At 57.7% G+C, this 19229-nt stretch overlaps 2 protein-coding genes across 4 annotated transcripts in view; one reads left to right on the top strand and one right to left on the bottom strand.

Moving 5' to 3' along the window:
• Positions 1–5299, bottom strand: part of GPR108 (G protein-coupled receptor 108) — a 9598-nt gene extending 4299 nt beyond the window's left edge. Inside the window, exons 1-8 of the mRNA XM_045300098.1 lie at positions 5175–5299; positions 3940–4059; positions 2694–2744; positions 2451–2533; positions 1733–1857; positions 1563–1618; positions 1407–1475; positions 1167–1307 (exon numbers count right to left, since the gene is read on the bottom strand). Of these exons, the coding sequence (XP_045156033.1) occupies positions 1167–1307; positions 1407–1475; positions 1563–1618; positions 1733–1857; positions 2451–2533; positions 2694–2744; positions 3940–4059; positions 5175–5294 (765 nt within the window). The 5' untranslated portion in view covers positions 5295–5299. The remainder of the gene's footprint in view (positions 1–1166; positions 1308–1406; positions 1476–1562; positions 1619–1732; positions 1858–2450; positions 2534–2693; positions 2745–3939; positions 4060–5174) is intronic.
• A 1926-nt stretch (positions 5300–7225) lies between these two features.
• TRIP10 (thyroid hormone receptor interactor 10) lies at positions 7226–18965 on the top strand. Of its 3 annotated transcripts, XM_013007681.2 has the most exons (15): positions 7226–7266; positions 8450–8565; positions 8643–8699; positions 10285–10432; positions 10767–10829; positions 10981–11085; positions 11186–11314; positions 12176–12322; positions 12439–12633; positions 13672–13839; positions 14113–14222; positions 17903–18035; positions 18265–18389; positions 18475–18596; positions 18740–18965. In XM_013007681.2, exons 1-15 carry the CDS (start codon positions 7243–7245, stop codon positions 18886–18888), a joined length of 1791 nt encoding a protein of 596 aa, XP_012863135.1. In that variant the 5' UTR covers positions 7226–7242; the 3' UTR covers positions 18889–18965. The 3 variants fall into 3 exon arrangements, with proteins under 3 accessions (XP_012863135.1, XP_004714291.1, XP_045156069.1); XM_004714234.2 differs by lacking the exon at positions 13672–13839; XM_045300134.1 differs by lacking the exon at positions 7226–7266 and having other exon boundaries at positions 8550–8565; positions 10322–10432.
• The last annotated feature ends 264 nt before the right edge of the window (positions 18966–19229 follow it).

Raw genomic sequence — 19229 nt, forward strand, 5'->3', positions numbered from 1 at the left:
GATTCTGGGGAACCGAGCTTGGAGTAAAGTGTTTGGTGGTGCAGTGGTTAAGTGCTGGGCTGCACACCGAGAGGTCAGGGGTTCAAACCCACCAGGTGCTCTGCAGGAGAGGAGACCAGGAGGAAACACCTGGAGTTCTGCTCCCAGTAAAGATTTAAAAAGACGCAACCAAACTCACTGCTCTCAGGTTGATTCTGTTTACAGAGACCCTATGCGGGGTTCCCAAGGAGCCTTGGGGTGCTGCAGGCTGGGCTAGGGGCACCAAGCTGGCCCTCTGTGGTAGTTAGGTAATTTCATGTCAACATGGAGCTACCTAGAAGTGTAGAGGTGGAGTTTAGCCTGCCAATCAGGTCACAGCCTGATGGTGCCTCCTTGTGGGCGTGGCCTTCTCATAAGGAAGGTCCTGGGAACCTTCCCCACTCCCCCACCCCCCTTCTTGCTCTTCTGGCTGACCCTGGTTACCACCAGAGCCCCATGGTTACCACCACCACTGGATCCACAGGACTCTGCACCCACCAGCCTGTGATCTTCCTGCATTCGGCATCATTGCATGTGGCTGTGTGAGTCTGAAGAGGGACTGATGGACTAGTATCGGACTTATGGACTTGAGTTGGACTGGACTGGGATGTTTTCCTGATGCGCAGTTACTTCTTGATATAGAGCTCTTTCTTACGCATATGTGAGTGTCCCTGGATTTGTTTCTCTGGTCAAGCTGGCCTAACACACGGTCCTTGAGAGAAAGATGAGGCTGTCCGCTCCCGTCCAGATTCACAGCCTTGGGAAACCTATAGAGGTTGTTGTGAACCGGAGCCAGGATTCACTCAAGGACAGTGGGTGTGGTGGGTTTTGGACACAAGGTTTCCAAGATCGCAAGCCTTTATGGGAGCAGAGAGCCTCGCCCTTCTCCTGGGGAGCTAGAACCCCCGACCTGGTGGGTTAGCAGCCCACGCTTAACCCCTTGCGTCCCACCAGGCCTCCTGCCCTAAAGACAATTCTCTGTGGGGCTTTGCCACACGGGGTTGCTAGGAGTCAGGACTGAGTGAGGTGCAGCAGCAGAAAAGCCTGGAGATGTACCTCTGGAGAGCCAGCCATGGGGAGCCCCCAAGGGCACAGTTCTACGTTGACAAAGGGGGCCAGACTTGGGGCTTCCTGGCCCCTGCCCCCACCCCGCGGCCCGCCGGCCTGTCCGCCCACCAGCTCACTGTGATGTCGAAGGGCCGCTCCTGGCCGGGGATGGTGTTGAAGCAGTTGTGGAAGTTGAGGTTGTACTGGCCCTCCTCGGCCCTGGAGCCAATCACCACGTGGAACTGGGGGCAGGCAAGGAGAGGAGAGGAGAGGAGAGCTCAGCTGGGTGCCTGGCTAGTTCCTGGCAGGGTGGGCTGCCGCCAGGCGCTGCAGACACTCACGCTGAAGTTGTAGGTGTCACTGTGGTGGCCCAGGCCCAGCACCAGCTCCTTGTCCTTCCCACTGGAGTCCTGAGGGGACACGTATCTTGGCTCAGCATCCTTCAGCCTGCCCTGGGACAGGCCCCCAGCCACTCTCCCACCCTGCCTCTTCCAAACCTGCCGGCTTCCTTCAGATACCTGCGAAGGCTCGTCCTTGTTGCCCAGGGGGGGCCCTGTGGGATGAGACCAGCCAGGTGGCCGGGGTGAACGTGTAAGTGAGTTCAGAGATGGACAGAGAGACAAGACAATCGCCCCTCCCTGCCCTCGTGAGGCCCTGCGAGACTCACCATTGTCCACGTGGGGGGTGGCCGGGGGCCCTGGCTTCTGGAGCTGGGGGTCAGAGGACACCTCGGGGAGGAGGCCGGGAGAAATGAACAGCTCCTTCTGGTCCCCATACTTTCGCACCTGGACCCTGAGGGGAGGTGATGGGACAGAGGGGGAGGCATGGGGAGGTTGGCATGGGGGGCGGGGCACAACTTGTACCAAATCCCTGGAGCCGCCCTCGGCCCTCTGGGAGGCAGCGCTGGGGACAGCAGACTCTCATCTCTTGGCCATTGAGCGCCCTGCCGAGGCGGCTGCCAGATCCTGGGGCTGCCTGCTCTGGAGGGCCCTGCACCCTTTCCCACTCGCCCGCCTGCTTGCTCGCTTGCTTGACTAAGTGCATTCTCTAAAAAGAACCGTTTTCTAGGAGGCAACCGCTGGGGGGGTGGGTGGAGGGGTGGGAAGGGGTGAGTGGTAGGGGGAATGGAAGACATAGGGCAGCCTGGCGCACTAGAACCATTTGGCCAGTGGCCACTAAGACCCTCTGCTCCCAGGCTCCTGCTATGAGACCCCCATGCCCCCTCACTTCCTCCTGCCCAGGGAAAGGGACAAGGAAATGGGCTTCCACATGATGGTGTCAGTTGGCAGGTCCTCCAACACCAGGGGGGCAAAGGGTACTGGTTGGCGGGGGGCGGGGGGAAGTTGTGCCAGCCACCCCCCTGCTTTCCCTCTGCCCCAGCTCACTGCAGGTCCCTGGTGTTGATGAGGAAGACCACCAATGGGTTGCTGCTGTTCTTCTGGAGGGGGCAGTCGTGGGGATCCTGGGGCTGGGGCGGGAAGAGGGCGCTCCATTAACCTCCCCCTACGCCCGCCCCCCCTCCCCGTCAAACCCACCCAGGATGGTTTCCTTGGGTCTCCCACTTCTGGCTAAGGGCTGGGGGGTTTTGGGTTCCAGATGCAGAAGGCAGGCAAGCCCCCTCCACTCACAGAGTACGACCGAATGCTGCCAGATCGAACCCGGCTCAGGCTGAAGCCCACCTGGAGGAAGGGAAGGAAGGGGGTTTGGGGGTATGCGAGGGTCTCCAGTGAGCTCCTGAGCCATCCCTGCCCGTTGTCCCAAGAGAAGCTAAAGGTCTGGACTTGACTGAACACCTACAGCCTGCGTGGAATTTTCCAACAATCCATCCCACCCCAACCCTCCGCACTCTCATTTAACCCCTTAATCGTCTTGAGACTCCCTAGGCACCCTCAAAATTCAATTTGGGCATCCCTTCTTCAGGAAGACCTTCCCTCATTGGAAGCGACGATGGCCTCCCATCTCAGTTCTGGAAACCAGAACACCAGAAAGAAAGGCCTGGCGGTGCGAAAAGCCAGCCCTGGGAATGCATGCACAGCTCCGCTCCAACGCGCACCGGTGTAAGCCACTGTGACGCATCTGGGTGACTTATGAAGTCATTCAAAGCACCCCCCCCCACACACACACACAATCCTGTGTCTAGACCTGTGTAATTAATTGGGCTCCGGGAATTTCCCCCCAGCAACTCTGAGCTGTGGCTGTTGGAGGAGCAGGGGTGGGGGAATTGCTTTGCATGTTACCTGGTGGCTTCCTGGTGTCCCATCTCAAACTCAAAGCCACCAACTCCGTTCCAACTCACAGCGACCCTGTAGGACAGAGTAGAACTGCCCCTGTGGATTTCTGAGACTGTAACTCTTCACGGGAGTCAAGAGCCTCATCTTTCGCCCTTGGGAGCGGCTGGTGGCTTCAAACTGCTGACCTTGCGGTTAGCAGCCCAATGTTAACCACTACACCACCAGGGTTCCTCCACTCATGCTTGCTATTCATTTTAACTGGTGAGAACAGTCTCTGCGTTGGCTGCTAAATGCAAGGATGGAGGTTTGAATCTACCCAGAGGGACCTTGGAAGAAAGGATTGGTGATGAAGTTAGAAAGAAACCAAACACCAGCCACGAAGCGCTGGTCTACTCTCAAACACATGGGCTAGGCTGGGCGGCAACTGGTATTGCTGCTCATTTTCATTAAGAATCGGGGTTCTCTTGTTCGTTACTTTGCTCCCCCAACTCTCATGATCAGTGTCCTAGGATCTGTTGGATGGGATATTACAGTCCCAAATTAGGAAAGAGGAAACTGTGGCTCAGAGGGGCCAAAGGACTGGCCGGAGGTCAGGTGAGGGTGGCAGAGCTGGTCCGTACACCCAGAGGCAGGGTCTTCTCACCAGCGGGCTCTTCTCTTCCGCTTCCTGAAGGCCCAGCCTCAGGAGACTCAGCTCCACCTCCAGGGAGCCGTTGGCATAGAACCCAAAGCTGTTCAGCTGGATGTCCGCTCGCTTCTCCCCCTGCCGGACACCAAGGAGGAAGAGGCTACTCAGACTTGCCCTGCCTCGGGCCCTGGCCTGAGGCCACCCAGAGTCAGCCCGTTCTATCAAAAAAACACAAAACCTCACTGCCATTGAGTGGATGCCAACTCATAGCGACTCCTTTGGGGCGCAACAGGTGAGCACTCTAAAAAGGTTGGTAATTCACACCCACCCTGCGGTTCTGGGGGAGAAAAACCTGGCCGGTCTGCTCCTATAAAGATGGCTAAATCCAACCCAGCCCCAGGCCACCAAGTAGTTCTAATCCACCTGGATCCTATAGGCCAGAGTGGAACTGCCCCACAGGGTCCCCGCAGGTGAAAATCTTTATGGAAACCGACTGCCATGCGTCTCCCCCTGGAGTGCTGATGGCTTTGAAGCGCTAACCTTTTAGTGAGCAGCAGAGAACTTAACCAACTGCCCCACTGGGCAAACCCAATGTGACAGTTCCACTCTGTCACCTAACGACTGGATGGCATCTAACTAAAGCAACAAGGGGTGCTGGGGGGGAGGGGCAGGCGGGAAGCTGTGTCCCGATCAATGCTATGCAGGGATAGGGTGTCCCTGGGGCCTCTGGCCTTTGTCCTGAGAGTCCAGGACCTGGGGCATCTGCAAGTTCACCCAATAGATGGACCTCACCTCACAGCGCGAGGGCCGGCGGACATATTCATCTCAGGGTACCTGACCCTAGCCTCACCAGAAACTAGATTTCAACTGAGCCCCTCAAATCTCAAAGAATGCCCCCAAGGACCCCACACCCGATCCAGAAGGGTATCCTTTTACAGCCCTCAAGGCTCCCTAAACCTGCCAAACGTGATACCAAGAATTTATAGGACTGAGAGAACTGTGGGGTCCCAGGAGGTGAAGCCCCGCCCCCAAGGGGTAGGGCACGACCCCGGGAGGCCCGGTCGGGCAATTCCACCCGTAGCAGCCTGAGGGACCGGACAAAACCATTTCAGGCCTGGGGGCGGGGGGCGCCAGATCACCCTATCCTGCCTAAGGAGCAGGGGAGGATGGACGAGACCACTCCAACCTGGGGGCTTCTCCCGAACCAAGCCGCACCCCCTCGTCCTGGAACACCGCACGGCGGGTCTCACCGTCAGCGTCAGCCGGTGGATGCGTCCCGAGCAACCGCCCAACAGTAGCAGCAGAAGCAGCCACGGCCCCCACTCCGCGGGGCTCCCGCGGGAGAGCCCCCTCCTATCTCTCACTGCCATCTCTGGAGCTACCGCCTCCTCTGGCACCGCCTCCTCCGACACGCTCAGGCCCGCCTACCCATCAGCCAATCACCATCCAGCACGGCCCGCCCTTGGGGCTGTGCCAGTCCTCTCAGCCAATCAGCAATCCTCTTCTCGCGAGCCCAACACTAGATGGACTGCACCGACTTCAAATGGGAGTGCTAATACACTTTAACACCGCCCCCCTACTTTCACCAACCACCAGAGAGATAATCCCGGATGTAATTTGATAAACAGTCGATTGAACCAATTATGATGGCTCAGATATCCGGCCCCGTGAAGCGGAATTCCTTTTAACTGACAGACCGAGCAAGACCACGTTTCCCAGAATGCAGCAGGAGCAGTCGACCCAACAAGGCAAGAAAAGAACTACATTTCCCAGCATCCTTAAGGACAGACTTCCCCCTTCTTACCCGGGGACCTGGCTGCCGGCCAGAGCTCAGTCTTTGGGTAAACACACTCATCTGCTGAGGCCTGTCCTGTTCTTCTAGTCTCCCTGGTCCACTGAGAGGCCTAAGTCTGGCCCTAGGATATATCTTGGCCCTAATATGATCTGTGATCCCAGGCTGAACCCCCTTACCCACGGCTGAAAGCTGATCGCAAATCAAATCTCATACACCCCTCTTGTGGTTAGACACCCCTCTTAGGGCTCACACAGGGCCCTAACCCCTGATTTAGTCCCTGGCTTAGATTGAGTCCTGACACCTGACTAGTTCCGACGCATGATGGGTTGCTCCGCAGTCAGAGACACCCACGAACCTAATTGTATTGCTGATCTGGGCTGAACCCCAAGTCCTTTTTGAGACTCTAACCCGGATGGAATCCAGAACTCAGCTCCAATCCAGACAGAGCCCCTGAGTTCAAACACTCGGTGAGGCCCTGACTCAGTCTAACGATATTTGGGGTGCAGCCTTGTTTGTATGTAGCTGTGACCCATGAGCCACCAGCAGGTGGGGCCAGGTCCCAGCAGAGTTCTCTTCCAAGGCTCCGCAGTAGCTCTCCGGCTCCGGCTCAGAGACTCCTAGAGGGTGGGGGGGAGGGGATGGTTGTGTGTGTGTGTGTGTGTGTGTGTGTGCACGTACGTGTGCTCGCGCGCGTCCGCTTTTTCATCCCAGCGCCTCAAAAGGACTTACAAGGTGTGAATAGACTTTTATTGGGGAGTCGGACAGACTTCAAAGCCTGCGTCTGGAGGAGGACAAAATAAAGATCTTGGGTCAGACCCGCAATTAAATCTGAATGGGCCTTAATAGATAAGACTGGGAAATGGGCAAGTGCGAGCACCAGGGAGCTGGGAACTGGCCAGGAGCCCCAAGGACGACCCGTCCTGGGTTTCCCAGCGGAGGCTGAAGGCAGGATGCGGTGGCGGAGGCGCGTCCCGGGACAGAATCGAAGTCCTCCTATCCGCCTTGTGGCCGGAGGGACCAGACCATTAGTGGGACGAGCTGCTGGACGCCAGGAGCCCGGCCGGCCCTCAAGAGCCCGGTGACCTCAGATTCTCCCTGGGACTGGGTGGGTCGGGGCAACTTCTTGGATTGGGATTTTAGTGTCTTGGAGCTTTAAGGAATGGCTGAAAGGGAAGGAAGAAACAGTTCGGGACCGAGGAAGTTGGAAAAAGAAGGGGTCTGGGATCTGGGAAATAGGTAAGGGTCCTTTAAAGAGTGGCTCCCCAGGCGTCTGATGGCCGCGTTCCTTAGGAAGAGGCGGAGCGTTCTCCTGGCCCCACCTCCATGGGCCCCGCCCCCAGGGAGTCTGGGCTTCGCCTCCGCACGAGTGGGGGCGTGGCCGAGCATGCAGGGCGTGCTTTCTTTCTGGAGTGGGCGGGGAATGGGCGGGGCACGGAGGGCTCCCCGCCTTGGGCTGAGTCTCCCGGCGGAGGGTGCGGGCGGGCGCGGGCGCGGGTGCGGGCGGCGGCTTTGGCGGGAGCAGCATGGATTGGGGCACCGAGCTGTGGGTGAGTCTGGTCTTCCTGACTCCAAGTTCCCCCTCCCTAGGGTCCTGGCGCCCCGCTTTGCCTTACTGGGCTTTAGTGAGAGGCTCGGAGCTGTGGCGTCCACAGACACCCCCCGCCCCCCCCTCCCCGTCTCCACCCTCTGCACTCTAGGAGTTTGGCTCCTGCACGCTCGAGGTTGAAGAGAGCGACCTTGCGGGAGCGCGTAGGGAAACTGAGGCACCCGCCTGCTGAGGCGGGCAGAAGAACTCCAGAGACTAGGCCGGGCGAGGTCACCTATTTTGGGCACCCTGACCCGGCCGGCGGCTTATTTTACGGCCCCTGGGTTCCTGCCCGCCGCCCGCCTGTCCTCCTGAGCGGGGGAGGGGGCCCTCTGGCCAATCTCTTCCTCACGTGGTACCCAGAAGTCTGGACTGCCCTCTCTGTCGCTTCCCGGGGCTTTGGGACACCTTGGGGGCAGGGAACTGCGAGGTTCGGTCCCAGCTCCATTCCCCAGCACCTGGCCTCTTCAACACCTCCCCCACCCCATACCACCCCCGCTCCCGCCGCCCTGGGAGCCCCCAAAATTTCCTTCTTCCCTAGCCCCGACCTCTGACCCCTCCCCTTTCTCTGGGCTGGGGGATCATTGGGTCCCTAGTTGCTTTGAGATAGCTAGATTGTCCCCCTCAACTCTAGGTGTCTTTAGGAGGTGCCGTAGGGTCACTGGGGGAAACTGAGTCACACATCAGGGGACCTCGAGAAGCACAACGATTTGGGAAACCTAACGACGGCCCCCCGCCATTCTGGGGCCCCCCCAAGTTGCGGGAACCCTGCCCCTCTAGCCCTGACTCACGCTAGGCTGGCCGGCCGGATTTTCCGGAATCGGGGGGATTAGGGGAGCTGGGGCAAGGGGAGGGCCCTGCCCCACTCCACACCCGTCTAGGCCACTCGCAGACTGGACCTTGTCGTCTTGTTGCGGCCCCGCCCCTGTTCCCCGGCCCTTCCCGGGAAGGGGAGGGGGTTCCCGCCGATTTCCTGCCTCCCGCCGCCCCCCTCCTTGCGCTGCGCAGGGGCGGACGGGCGGGGCCGGGAAGCCACGCCTGCCTGGAGCTCCCAACCTTGGAATTCCCAGGGTGGTTTGACGTCCCAAAGCTTTAGGGTCCCAAAGTCCTGACGCCGGGGTCCCCACCGCCTCCCCACCCCTCAGGATCAGTTTGAGGTGCTCGAGCGCCACACGCAGTGGGGCCTGGACCTGCTGGACAAATACGTGAAGTTCGTGAAAGAGCGAACGGAGGTGGAGCAGGCCTATGCGAAGCAGTTGCGGTGAGACTCTAGGGAGGACCGGCCCTGGGGCTAGTGGGCGTGGCTGGAGGCTGAGTCCCTCCTTCCTGTCACCTTAGGAGCCTGGTGAAAAAATACCTGCCCAAGAGACCTGCCAAAGATGACCCCGATTCCAAGTAAGCATGGGGAAGGGGTGGTCCCGCTTCTCCCCTCAGTTGAGCAAACTCCAGGGAGCAAACTCCCTCCTATTAGCCTAGAGCTGAGCGAAACTAGCTTAAAGCCCCTTACAATCTCATGAGTTTTTAACTCACAGCGACCCTGGGGGACAGAACAGAACCCACCCTTAGGGTTTCTAAGGCTGTAAGTCTTATAGCAGCCGTCGGCCACGTCTTTCTTCCACGGAGCATCTGGTACAGCAGTTCTCAACCTTTGGGTTGTGACCCCTTTGGATCGCCAGATTCATAACAGTAGCAAAATGACACTTATGAAGTAGCAACAAAAATAATTTTATGGTTGGGGGGGTCACCACAGCATGAGGGACAGTATGAAAGGGGCTCGACGTTCAGAAGGTGAACCACTGAGCTGGTGGGTTCGAACTGCTGACCTTGGCCGCCAGGGCTCCTCCTTTGCTCACAGCGGGCTTCGGAAGTCCCTCAGACTTCTCAGCCTCAGCGTTCCTCACTGCTCAATGGGGAAAGGATCCCTGTCGTGCCGTTGTCCACCCTTCTGCTAACCAAAGGGTGGGTGGTCCCAGCCTACCCGGAGCATGTGGCAGAAAGACCTGGCAGTCTGTCTCCGTAAAGATGACCGACTGCCTAGAAAACCCGTGAGGCAGCAGTGCTCTGTCACCTGGGATGAATATCCCTTGGGATCAGCTCCATGGCACCCCCAAAACAACAACAATTCTAAGTGGGAAGGCTCCAGCAGCTGCTTGGGGCCAGTTTGCGCCTCTGTTTCACTCATCTGCGAAATGGGTAAGCGGCCGCTGGCGCTAGCTAGGGGTCCTGCTCCGAGAACTCGCCTTGTAAGAACAGAGTCTGGCCCTGAGCCGTGCCAGCCCGCCGAGTCTTTCCATTGGCTGGCTGCCACGGAGTTGATTCTGAGACAGCAGCGCTGCTCTGGGCGGGCAGACTGGAGCTACCCCTTGGGGTTTTCAACTCTGATTTGTTGGAAGTGCAGCGCCAAGCCTATGTCTTCCGATGCCGCTCTTGGGTGGCTTCGAACTGCCAGCTCTTCAGTGGGCCGTCTGGCGCATAGCCGTTGTGTCCCCAGGGGTCCTCCCGACTTTGTTACCAACCGTAGTTTCAAAAGCTCTAGAAATGTTCTCCTGTAGTTCTCTTGAGGGCAGCAACCTCTAGCCCAAACTGACCAAGATGTGGATTGTAATCTGTGGCTTTGCTATTTAGCGTGACTATTAATACCTCATTGCAAAATAGTAATAATCACGATGCTTGATGACAGGGTCTGCCCCTACTCCCCTGGAGGGGACATAACAGATAGTACCTACCTGCTTTTTGGCTCCTTCTTACAACCCAAATGCTTCCACTGCCCTTCCAAGCTGTTATCTGACTCCAGGGCTGGGAGCGAGGGGGTCAAGGACCAAAGTCACCATTGCCTTTGTAGGGGGGTGGGGATGTGAATGTTGAGGGCTTACCGTTCCCCCCCCATCTGGAGGTGGGTCCCAGAGGTGCCTGGTTCTTAGGGGGCCTGACTGCCGGCCGCCTGCCCCCCCCTCCCGCCCCCCCTACCCCTCCACCCCAGGTTCAGCCAGCAGCAGTCCTTCCTGCAAATTCTCCAGGAGGTGAACGACTTTGCGGGGCAGCGGGAGCTGGTGGCCGAGAACCTGAGTGTCCGGGTGTGCCTGGAGTTGGCCAAGTACTCCCAGGAGATGAAGCAGGAGAGGAAGCTGGTGAGTGTACTTGTCCCCTCTGTGTGTGTGTGTGTGTGTGTGTGTGTGTGTGTGTGTGTTTGTGTGTGTATGTGTGTTTGGGGGGACAGGGGGAGGGCTACTGGGACTCTAGTTGTAAAGCAGCTGCTCTCAGGTTGCGTCTGACTCTCGGGCACCTCGTGTGTTTCAGGGAAGAGCTGTGGGTCCCTTGGGGTTGGCCTTGGCTGGTTTCTCAGAAGCAGTTCACCAGGTCTTTCTTCCTTGTGGTCTCCAAGTGGGTTTGCACTGGCCATTGACACCGGCCAGGGGCTGTCAGGACCCCATTGACTCTTGTCACCCCTCTCTCCCTCCGTAGCACTTCCAGGAAGGCCGGCGGGCCCAACAGCAGCTGGAAAATGGCTTCAAACAGCTGGAGAATGTGAGTTTCAGCAGGGTGTGTAGGACAGGTGAGGGTGACTGATTCACAGACTTGGCCACTCACAGCATGGTCACTGTGCCCACCCTCCACCCCCAATTGCCAGTCCTCGGAATCCTGGCTGCCCTTCATTCTGGTTCTGTCCTTGACGTAGAGCAAGAGGAAGTTTGAGCGGGACTGCCGGGAAGCTGAGAAGGCAGCCCAGACTGCTGAGCGGTTGGACCAAGATATCAATGCCACCAAGGCTGACGTGGAGAAGGTTCGAGGGGCATCTGGGGCAGGCCCGGGGGGCCAGGGAGTCAGGCAAGGCCAGAACCTGAGAGCCCCCCTACCCCCACCCCCCCACCCCTACTCCCTAGGCCAAGCAGCAAGCCCACCTTCGGAGTCACATGGCAGAAGAAAGCAAAAATGAGTATGCAGCCCAGCTACAGCGCTTCAACCGAGACCAGGCCCACTTCTACTTTTCTCAGATGCCCCAGATATTTGATGTAAGTGCTCAAATGATTCTTGCCTTAGGGTGGGAATAAGATTTGCCCAACTCCTATGCATGCGCCCAAACCCTAGCTGCCATGCCCTCACTCTCAGATTGGACAGAAAGTAGAAACATGACCACAGTGAACCTTGACTTTGACTCAAAGGGCTCCACCCCTCCACCTCCCACCCAGGACACCTTTCTTCTCTTTGGAAACTCCTTGTTCTTCTAAGCCCTACCTCTCAGATGGCAAAACTCCCAACTCACAGCAACCCCCCGTGTGCCAGAACAGAAAGGGGCTCTGTAGGGTCGTCAGTGGCAGGGTTTTTCCCCCCTGCCTCGGAGTAGATTTCCAAGCTGTTCTTCCCAAGGCACCCCTTGAACCTGCGGCCTTTCGGTTTGCCACTGAGCGCTTTACCAGTCTTGGATTCCTCATCTGTCTCGGCCTTGCACTCTGCTCCCTGTCCCAATCCTGAGGCTAGGAGTATCCCGGATGTGTCTACCTTTCCCCCCTAAAGCTCTGGCTCCCTTGTTCTGTCCATCCTCCTTCCAGACCCCCCCTTTATTTTTTTTTCTGCGACGTCTTCAGGGTTCCTCCCTCTGAGAGCCCTTGGTCCTGGTCTCTCCCCTCCTGGGCTACTTTGGGCTGAACCCACTATGAACTTTTACTTTACACTTTCCCACTGGTCTCTCCATCGACGCTGTGGAGTTTCGATCAGCATAACCTGTTTCCTGGATGAGGAAAACAGAGGCCGGGCAAGACTTGCCCAAACTAACCTGGGCCATTGTTCCGGGGACCCCTCCCCACTTACTAGGTGAGGAAGTGGGAGGTTGAGAACTGGGGTGACTTCCCATAGCCCCTGCCTCTTCCCCCCAGAAGCTGCAGGACATGGATGAGCGCCGGGCGAGCCGCCTGGGGGCCGGGTATGGGCTCCTGTCGGAAGCTGAGCTGCAGGTGGTGCCAATTATTGCCAAGTGCCTGGAAGGCATGAAGGTGGCCTCGGATGCTGTGAATGCCAAGAACGTGCGTGGCTGGGCCCCATCCGGTGGGCACGGGGTGGGTCCCTCACACCAGGCATCCGATCTCACCCCTAACTACTCACCCTCCCTCGGCCCTCCTCCCGCCCCCCACCCCCCCAGGACTCCCAGGTCCTCATCGAGCTGCACAAGTCTGGTTTCGCACGCCCGGGTGACCTGGAATTCGAAGATTTCAGCCAGCCCATGAACCGAGCTCCCTCCGACAGCAGCCTGGGTACCCCCTCTGACGGCCGGCCGGAGCTCCGAGGCACGAGCCGCAGCCGTGCCAAACGATGGCCCTTTGGCAAGAAGAACAAGGTGGGTGTCGGTCCTGGGGGAGCTGGACCCCCCCGGGGGTAGGGGCCCCACTGAGTCAGCCCTGGCCACGGGAATGCTCAGTCCGGGTAGGAATTTTCCTCTTGGCCGCCCGCCCAGGCCTGGAGGGAAGTTACATGGGCGAGCAGGCGGGTTGGCCTGGGTGTCCCCAGAGGCTGGGGGGGTGGGTGGGAGGCAGGGTTGGGGGTGGGGTGGTGGTGGTGGCTTGTGTTGTCTGTCTGCTGCTGCTGGAGATGCTGGGAGAAATGATACTGGGGGAATTGGGGGCTGGGCATTGGCCCCAGGGGAGGGGGATGTGTCTCACTCTCCTGCCGATGGGCTCCTGGGCCCCCCTGCTTGCATTTCATGGCATCAGTCTGACACTCCACCCCATTCCCCCACCTCTTGACCCTGGTGCATGCCTTGGACAAGCCCCTGCCCTCTCAGTTTGTACCTTAGAGCCCCTGGTGGTAAATGCGTGTCGTCCCCTGCCCGACTCTCCTGCCCCACCCCTAGCTGTCACGTCTCCGGTCACTGCCTTTGACCTCTCCCAACCTGGTTTTGACTTACTTCTGTGGCCCCCACACCTGTCTGAGACCTTAGTTTCTGTACCAATGTCCTTCCCTTTCAAGACTGTGAGCCCAGAGAGCTGAGTGGACAGTAGAGGGTGGTGAGGGGGGGTCTCATGCCCCCAAGCTCCATTCTGGGTGCTTGGAAGTGGGGCTCCAGGGAAGTTGGAGCCACGGCGGTGAGGAGGGCTGGCCTTGCCTTCTGGCTCACAGTCTAATGCCCCCTCCCGCCCCCACATTCTAGAGTTTTCTGTGCCTCTGGCATGCGTCTCTCTTCTGTGTGTGGTTGTGCATCTTGAGTTGTGGATTTCTTACCGGTGTTTTTTTTTTTCCTTTCTTTCTCTTCTCCATTTTGTGTGTCCGATTTTTTCCGTTTTGCGTCCATCATCCATCCATCCATCCATCGTCTACGTTGTCCCTATCACTCCTGCCTCTGCACCGGCCCCTTCCCCTCCCCGGCCCCCGCCGGTAGCCGCGTCCCCTATCCCTCTCGCCCCTGGGGGGCCCCCTGCCCTCGGCATTGCCTAATGGACCCCCGTCCCCCCGCTCCGGCCGCGACCCCTTGGCTATACTGAGCGAGATCAGTAAGTCGGTCAAACCGCGGCTAGCGTCCTTCCGCAGCTTTCGAGGCAGCCGTGGGGTAAGTGAGGCCTGGGGGGAAGGGGCGGCCCTTGCCCCGCCCAGCGGCCGGGGGCGGGACCCTGGGCTCTGCTTGCTTTCAGCACCAGCCAGGTCCTTCCCCCTAAGCCCCTCCGTCCACCGCCTGACCTGGAGCTGCTTTGCTGTGCGCATGGCCGTGCACCCCAGAGCACCTGGAGGGAGGAAGGTGGACGCGGTAGATTTTATGACCGAGCAGTCTGGAAACTGGGACCCCAGGACCCAAAGGGAACCCGGTCGTCTTCCCACTTTGCAGACAGTGGCGACCGAGGACTTCAGCCACTTGCCCCCAGAGCAGCAGAGAAAGCGACTTCTACAGCAGCTGGAGGAGCGCAATCGGGAACTACAGAAGGAGGTGGACCAGAGGTAAGCCGGGGCCAGCCGGCCAAAGAGCGCTGGAAACCCGTTCATGGAACTTCCATGGTGCCCAGAGCACTTTCTCCCCAGCAGACCCCGCGCCCAGGTGATTCCTACCGCACTCGGTAGAAATCCAAAAACAGAAAATGATTCGTTCCTGTCTTACTCAGTTCATTCCAGCAAACAGACAGCTCATTTAAGAGGCCAGGGGAGATCTCGATTCCAAACTCGACCAACGAGCGTGTAACACCGTGGCTTTTTTCTGTTCCACTTAACAGCTTCAGAGGGAACTCTGGCAGCGCAAATGGTTAGGTGCTGGGCTGCTAACCCAAAGATTGGCCATTGGGACCCACCTGGCTGCTCCTCGGTGCAGAAACCCCCGAGCTTTTGGGTCTATCACAGGCAGGGAAAACATCGGGCAGGGCTGTCCACTGGACAGCACCTAACAGCAGCAACTAGATCTCCAGACAAAATCCTGCTGCCGCAATGCTACTAACCTCACAGGCGGCAGTTCGAAACCACCAGCCTCTCTGAGGGAGAAACGGGAGGCTTTCAGCCCTCACTAGGAGTTAGGCTGGGAATCTCACAGGGGAACTTCTAGCCCGTCCTGTAGGGCTGCCATGAGTTGGAATCCACTCGATGGCAGTGAGTGGGCCAAGCAAGCGGTGGGCTCAGAAACCCTGTTTTTAAGTATTGGGTCTCACCCTAGTCCTGCAAAGATGGTTCCAGGCCAAAGAGTCTTCTCAAATTCATCGTATTAACCGGCTAAAAGGGGGCAGGGGTGGGGGAGCAGATGGGTTTCTCTTTAAATAACTCAAGCTCTTAAAATATTAACAATAAAAAGTCTGCCAGGTTTTTTTTTTTTTTAAACAAAACAAAAAAACACCCCGAGAGTCCTCGCGATCACTCTTTCCAAGCAAGAAGAGCCTCTTCCAGCAGTGTTACATAACAGGGATGACGGCCACTTGGGAGCAGGCAGCCAAATTCTATCTTGCTCTTTGCGTCTAGCTACTTGGACGAAGAGCTAGCTTATATTGGTGCAACGTGCCTTTTGGGATTGTAAGGTTCTTGGGGGCAGTGTGGCCCATAGGGGCAGAGGAAACTTGGCCCTGGGCTCAGAGTCCAGCTCCATCCCTGAGCTTGCCTCGTCCGACTCAGGGGGATCCCACATGTGTCAGAGGAGAACTGGGTACTCCATAGGGTTTTCTGTGGCTGAGATGGTTTTTGTTTGTTGGTATGTTGTTGTTTTTTTTTGGAAGTAGGTAGCCAGGCCTTTCTTCCGAGGCACCTCCGAGGGTGGATTTGAACTTCCCACCTTTAGTTAACACAGTGGAGTGTGTTAACTATTTGTACACGCTGGGGCCCCGTTCACCATGACCACCTATAGTTCCAGAGACTTGGAGGAGGGTAGGGGCAGTGGGATTTGTGGTAATAGTACCTAGCGTTTCTGCAGTGCCTGCTGTATACCAAAGGAGCCCTGGTGGCACCGTGGGTTAGGCATTTAGGCATTGGCTACTAACTGCAAAGTCTGAGGTTCAAACCCAACAGCTGCTTCTTGGGAGAAAGATGAGGCTGGCTGCTCTCCTGCAAAGCATTACCCTATCAACAACCCTGAGTAGGGTCACTATGAGTCATAATTGACTCTATGGCAGTGGGTTTGGTTTTTTTCCTTTCTTTTTTGGTACTGTAGAATATGCATTATTCTAAATCCATTACTGGAATTCCACATTTTCCTGAGACTCTGAGCAGAGCTGAGATTTTTTTGTCTTATTATAGTGTTACACTTTTTTCGGTCCTCGACTCTTTTTTTCTTGCTTGTGTTTGTTGTTTTTTACATGTTGTGATTTAGGTGAAAGTTTACAGAGCCAATCGGTTTTCCATTTATACACATTCTGTTCTGTGACGATAATTGCCGTCTCCGCAATGGAGCAACATTCTTTCCACCGCCTCCCCGTGCTTCCCTTTCCTGGTTGTCCGGGCGCTGGTGGTGAGGTGCCTTCTTATTCTTTGGGTCACTGTGACACAGGGTCAGCACTTGGAACCCCTGGCTGAAGCAGCAACTGCTGCTGTCCAGAGTGAGTCTCGGAAACCCACGGGGGCTGTTCTGCTCTGCAGGCTCAATACGAGTCGGAATCGACTCAGGCATGGTGCTCTTTTTGGTTTCTGACCCTGTGCAGCTCTGCGCTTTGTGCATTCTCCCCTTGGTGCTAAGACCCCTGAAAGCGCTGGTTGGTGGAAGGAGTGCATTCCTCCTTGGCTGTGTGGTTCCCCCCTGGGCCCTGCCTGTTGTTGGCTGGAAGTTAAGCCACAGGGCTGTGTGTTAGTTGTATCCTTGAAGGATGTTTCAGGGCTGGCTGTAGTCTCAGGTTATGTTGTCGCTGTAATTCGGTGCCATCGGGTCAGTCCTGACCCACGGTGACCCCATGCACAACAGAATGAAACACAGCACGGTCCTGAGCCATCCTTGCAAATTGTTCCTGTGCCTGAGCCCATGGTTGATGTCACGGTGTCCCTCCATGTCCTTGAAGGCCTTCCTCTTTTTCCCTGCCCCTCCACTTTACCAAGCACGCTGTCTTTCTCCAGAGACTGCTGCTCTTTCCTGGCAACAGGTCCAAAGCATGTAAGACCAAGTCGTGCCTTCTTTGCCGCAAAGGAGCACGCTGGCCGTACTTCTTCCGAGACAGATTGGTTTGTCCTTGGAGCAGCCGGTGGTACTTTCAGTATTCTTCTCCAGCAACCACAATTCAAGTGCATCGGTTCTTCTTCAGCCTCGGGATGTAGTGGCTTATGGTGCAGTGGATGCTTGATAGGTGTATGAACAAATGAATCCTAGCTAGGACTTTGTGTCCAGTGGGGGGTGGGGCATGAGTCATTGCTTCAGAAAGTCAATTCCCAGCCAGTGCAGCTCATGCACAGCCACGATCTGTCTCACAGTGGAGGCTGCTACGGTGCTAGGATGTGGACCGGGTTTAAGCAGTGCTTCCAGGTGAAGAGGGACCAGGAAGAAAGGCCTGATGACTGACTTCTGAAGCTCAGGCAGTGAACAAAACCCCTTGGATCACAAGAGTCTCCCTAGCAATCCCAGGGATGGTTTAGGACCAGGCAGTGTTCCCATTTCAGCGTGCATGGGGTTATTGGTGGCAACCAGTGACGTCACCGTGTACCAGTCCGTTCTTGTTTTCACAGCTGCCATGCCACATGTGTGTGTACATGTGTCCAGGTTTCCATCTTGTGACGAAATGATATAAATTATAATTTATATAATTATAAGTATATAAGGCCGGGCAGAACTTCCCTCTGTGTTTCCAAGGATGTGACTTGTGTCGGGAACAGATTGCCAGGCCTTTTCTGCTGCTCAGCCCTGCCCGTGCTGCATGGATTCGAACCACCGACCTCTTTCTTGGTTAGCAGCCAAGCACTTCACCACTGCCACCAGGGCTCCTCCGGAGTGGGTGGGTAGGGGGTGAATGGTGGTGTGTGTGTGTGTACACATGATGTCAATGCCAGGCCCATTTCCCAGCAAGCTCACTGAGGCCAGCTGGGCCAGTTAGAGAAAAGCCCTGGCTGGGAGTGGATGACAGGTGGTCACGTCTTAGCAACCAGGTGGGGAGCCTCAGTCCCATCTTATGGAGCCAGGACACGCCCCTTGTTTGGTGATATGCCTCCACCCCCTTCCTATGTGGCTGTAGGGAAGCCCTAAAGAAAATGAAGGATGTGTATGAGAAGACCCCGCAGATGGGGGACCCGGCCAGCCTGGAGCCCCGGATCACGGAAACCCTGAGCAACATCGAGCGGCTCAAGTTGGAGGTGCAGAAGTATGAGGTAAGGGCAGGCCCGCGGGGGCCCTGGGGAGGGGTGGGGCCATGCTGAGTCACCCTGCTGGGTGTAAAGGGGGGACGGGGAGGATGCCAGGGTGGGGGTGGGGGGAGGCTCCAGCTGTTTCTCATCACCGACTTGGGTGTGCATGGGTGACCTCAGCAAACCCAGTCGGCCTTGCTGGCTGACCCGCTGTCTTGCCTCTGGACCCTGACTGCTACGCCCCTCCTCCCAGGCCTGGCTGGCAGAAGCTGAGAGCCGGGTACTGAGCAACCTCAGCCGCCACTCCCGGCCTCCCGACCCCCCAGCCAGCGCCCCTCCGGATGACAGCCACAACAGCTCACGGGACCACAAAGAGAGGTGAGCACTGGGACCAGCCCTGGACCAGGGACCCGAGGCAACGGGGGCGGGCCTTCCCTTACCTCGCCGCCATTCTCCCAACCAGCCCCGAAGGACCCCCCTCGGAGGATAGTCAGGACACCCCTATCTACACGGAGTTCGATGAGGACTTTGAAGAGGAGCCCACCTCTCCCATAGGTCACTGTGTGGCCATTTATCACTTCGAAGGTGAGGACAGATGGCCTGGGTGGCCTAGGGAAGGGGGCTTGGTCAATGGAGGTGGGGGAGGAGGGCGATGGCCGGCGTGGGGGCAGCCCCGCTGCCTGGCCTCGGTTTCCCTTAAGCTTGACCGACACCCACCCTCCCGACAGGGTCCAGCGAGGGCACCATCTCCATGGCGGAGGGAGAAGACCTCAGCCTCATGGAAGAGGACAAAGGCGACGGCTGGACCCGCGTCCGGCGGAAACACGGCGGGGAGGGCTACGTGCCCACCTCCTACCTCCGCGTCACGCTCAACTGAGCCCGGGGCGGGGGCAGGGGGGCTGTTGGCTGCTGCTTCTGGGCCACGGGGGGCCCCCAGGACCTACGCACTTTATCTCTGCCCCCGTGGCTTCGGCTAAGACCTGTGTAACCTGCTGCCCCACCCACCCCACGTGGGCCCGCTGTCTGTGCCTTTATCACCGGTGTACATACTCCTGGGTCAGGTCTTTACTTCCTGCCGCTCGGCTGGGGCCATCGCGTTTTATATATAAAGAAAAAAAATGATGGAACGCCCTGGGCGTCGCGGCCTCATTGTGGGACGGGTCATTCCTTACAGGCCACATAAGGAGGAGGGTCTGGCGACCCGACGTGGGCCAGCCA

This window comes from Echinops telfairi, unplaced genomic scaffold (assembly GCF_000313985.2).
Source record: "Echinops telfairi isolate 266 unplaced genomic scaffold, ASM31398v2 ScPeMD7_7459;HRSCAF=8497, whole genome shotgun sequence".
Lineage (NCBI taxonomy): Eukaryota > Metazoa > Chordata > Mammalia > Afrosoricida > Tenrecidae > Echinops > Echinops telfairi.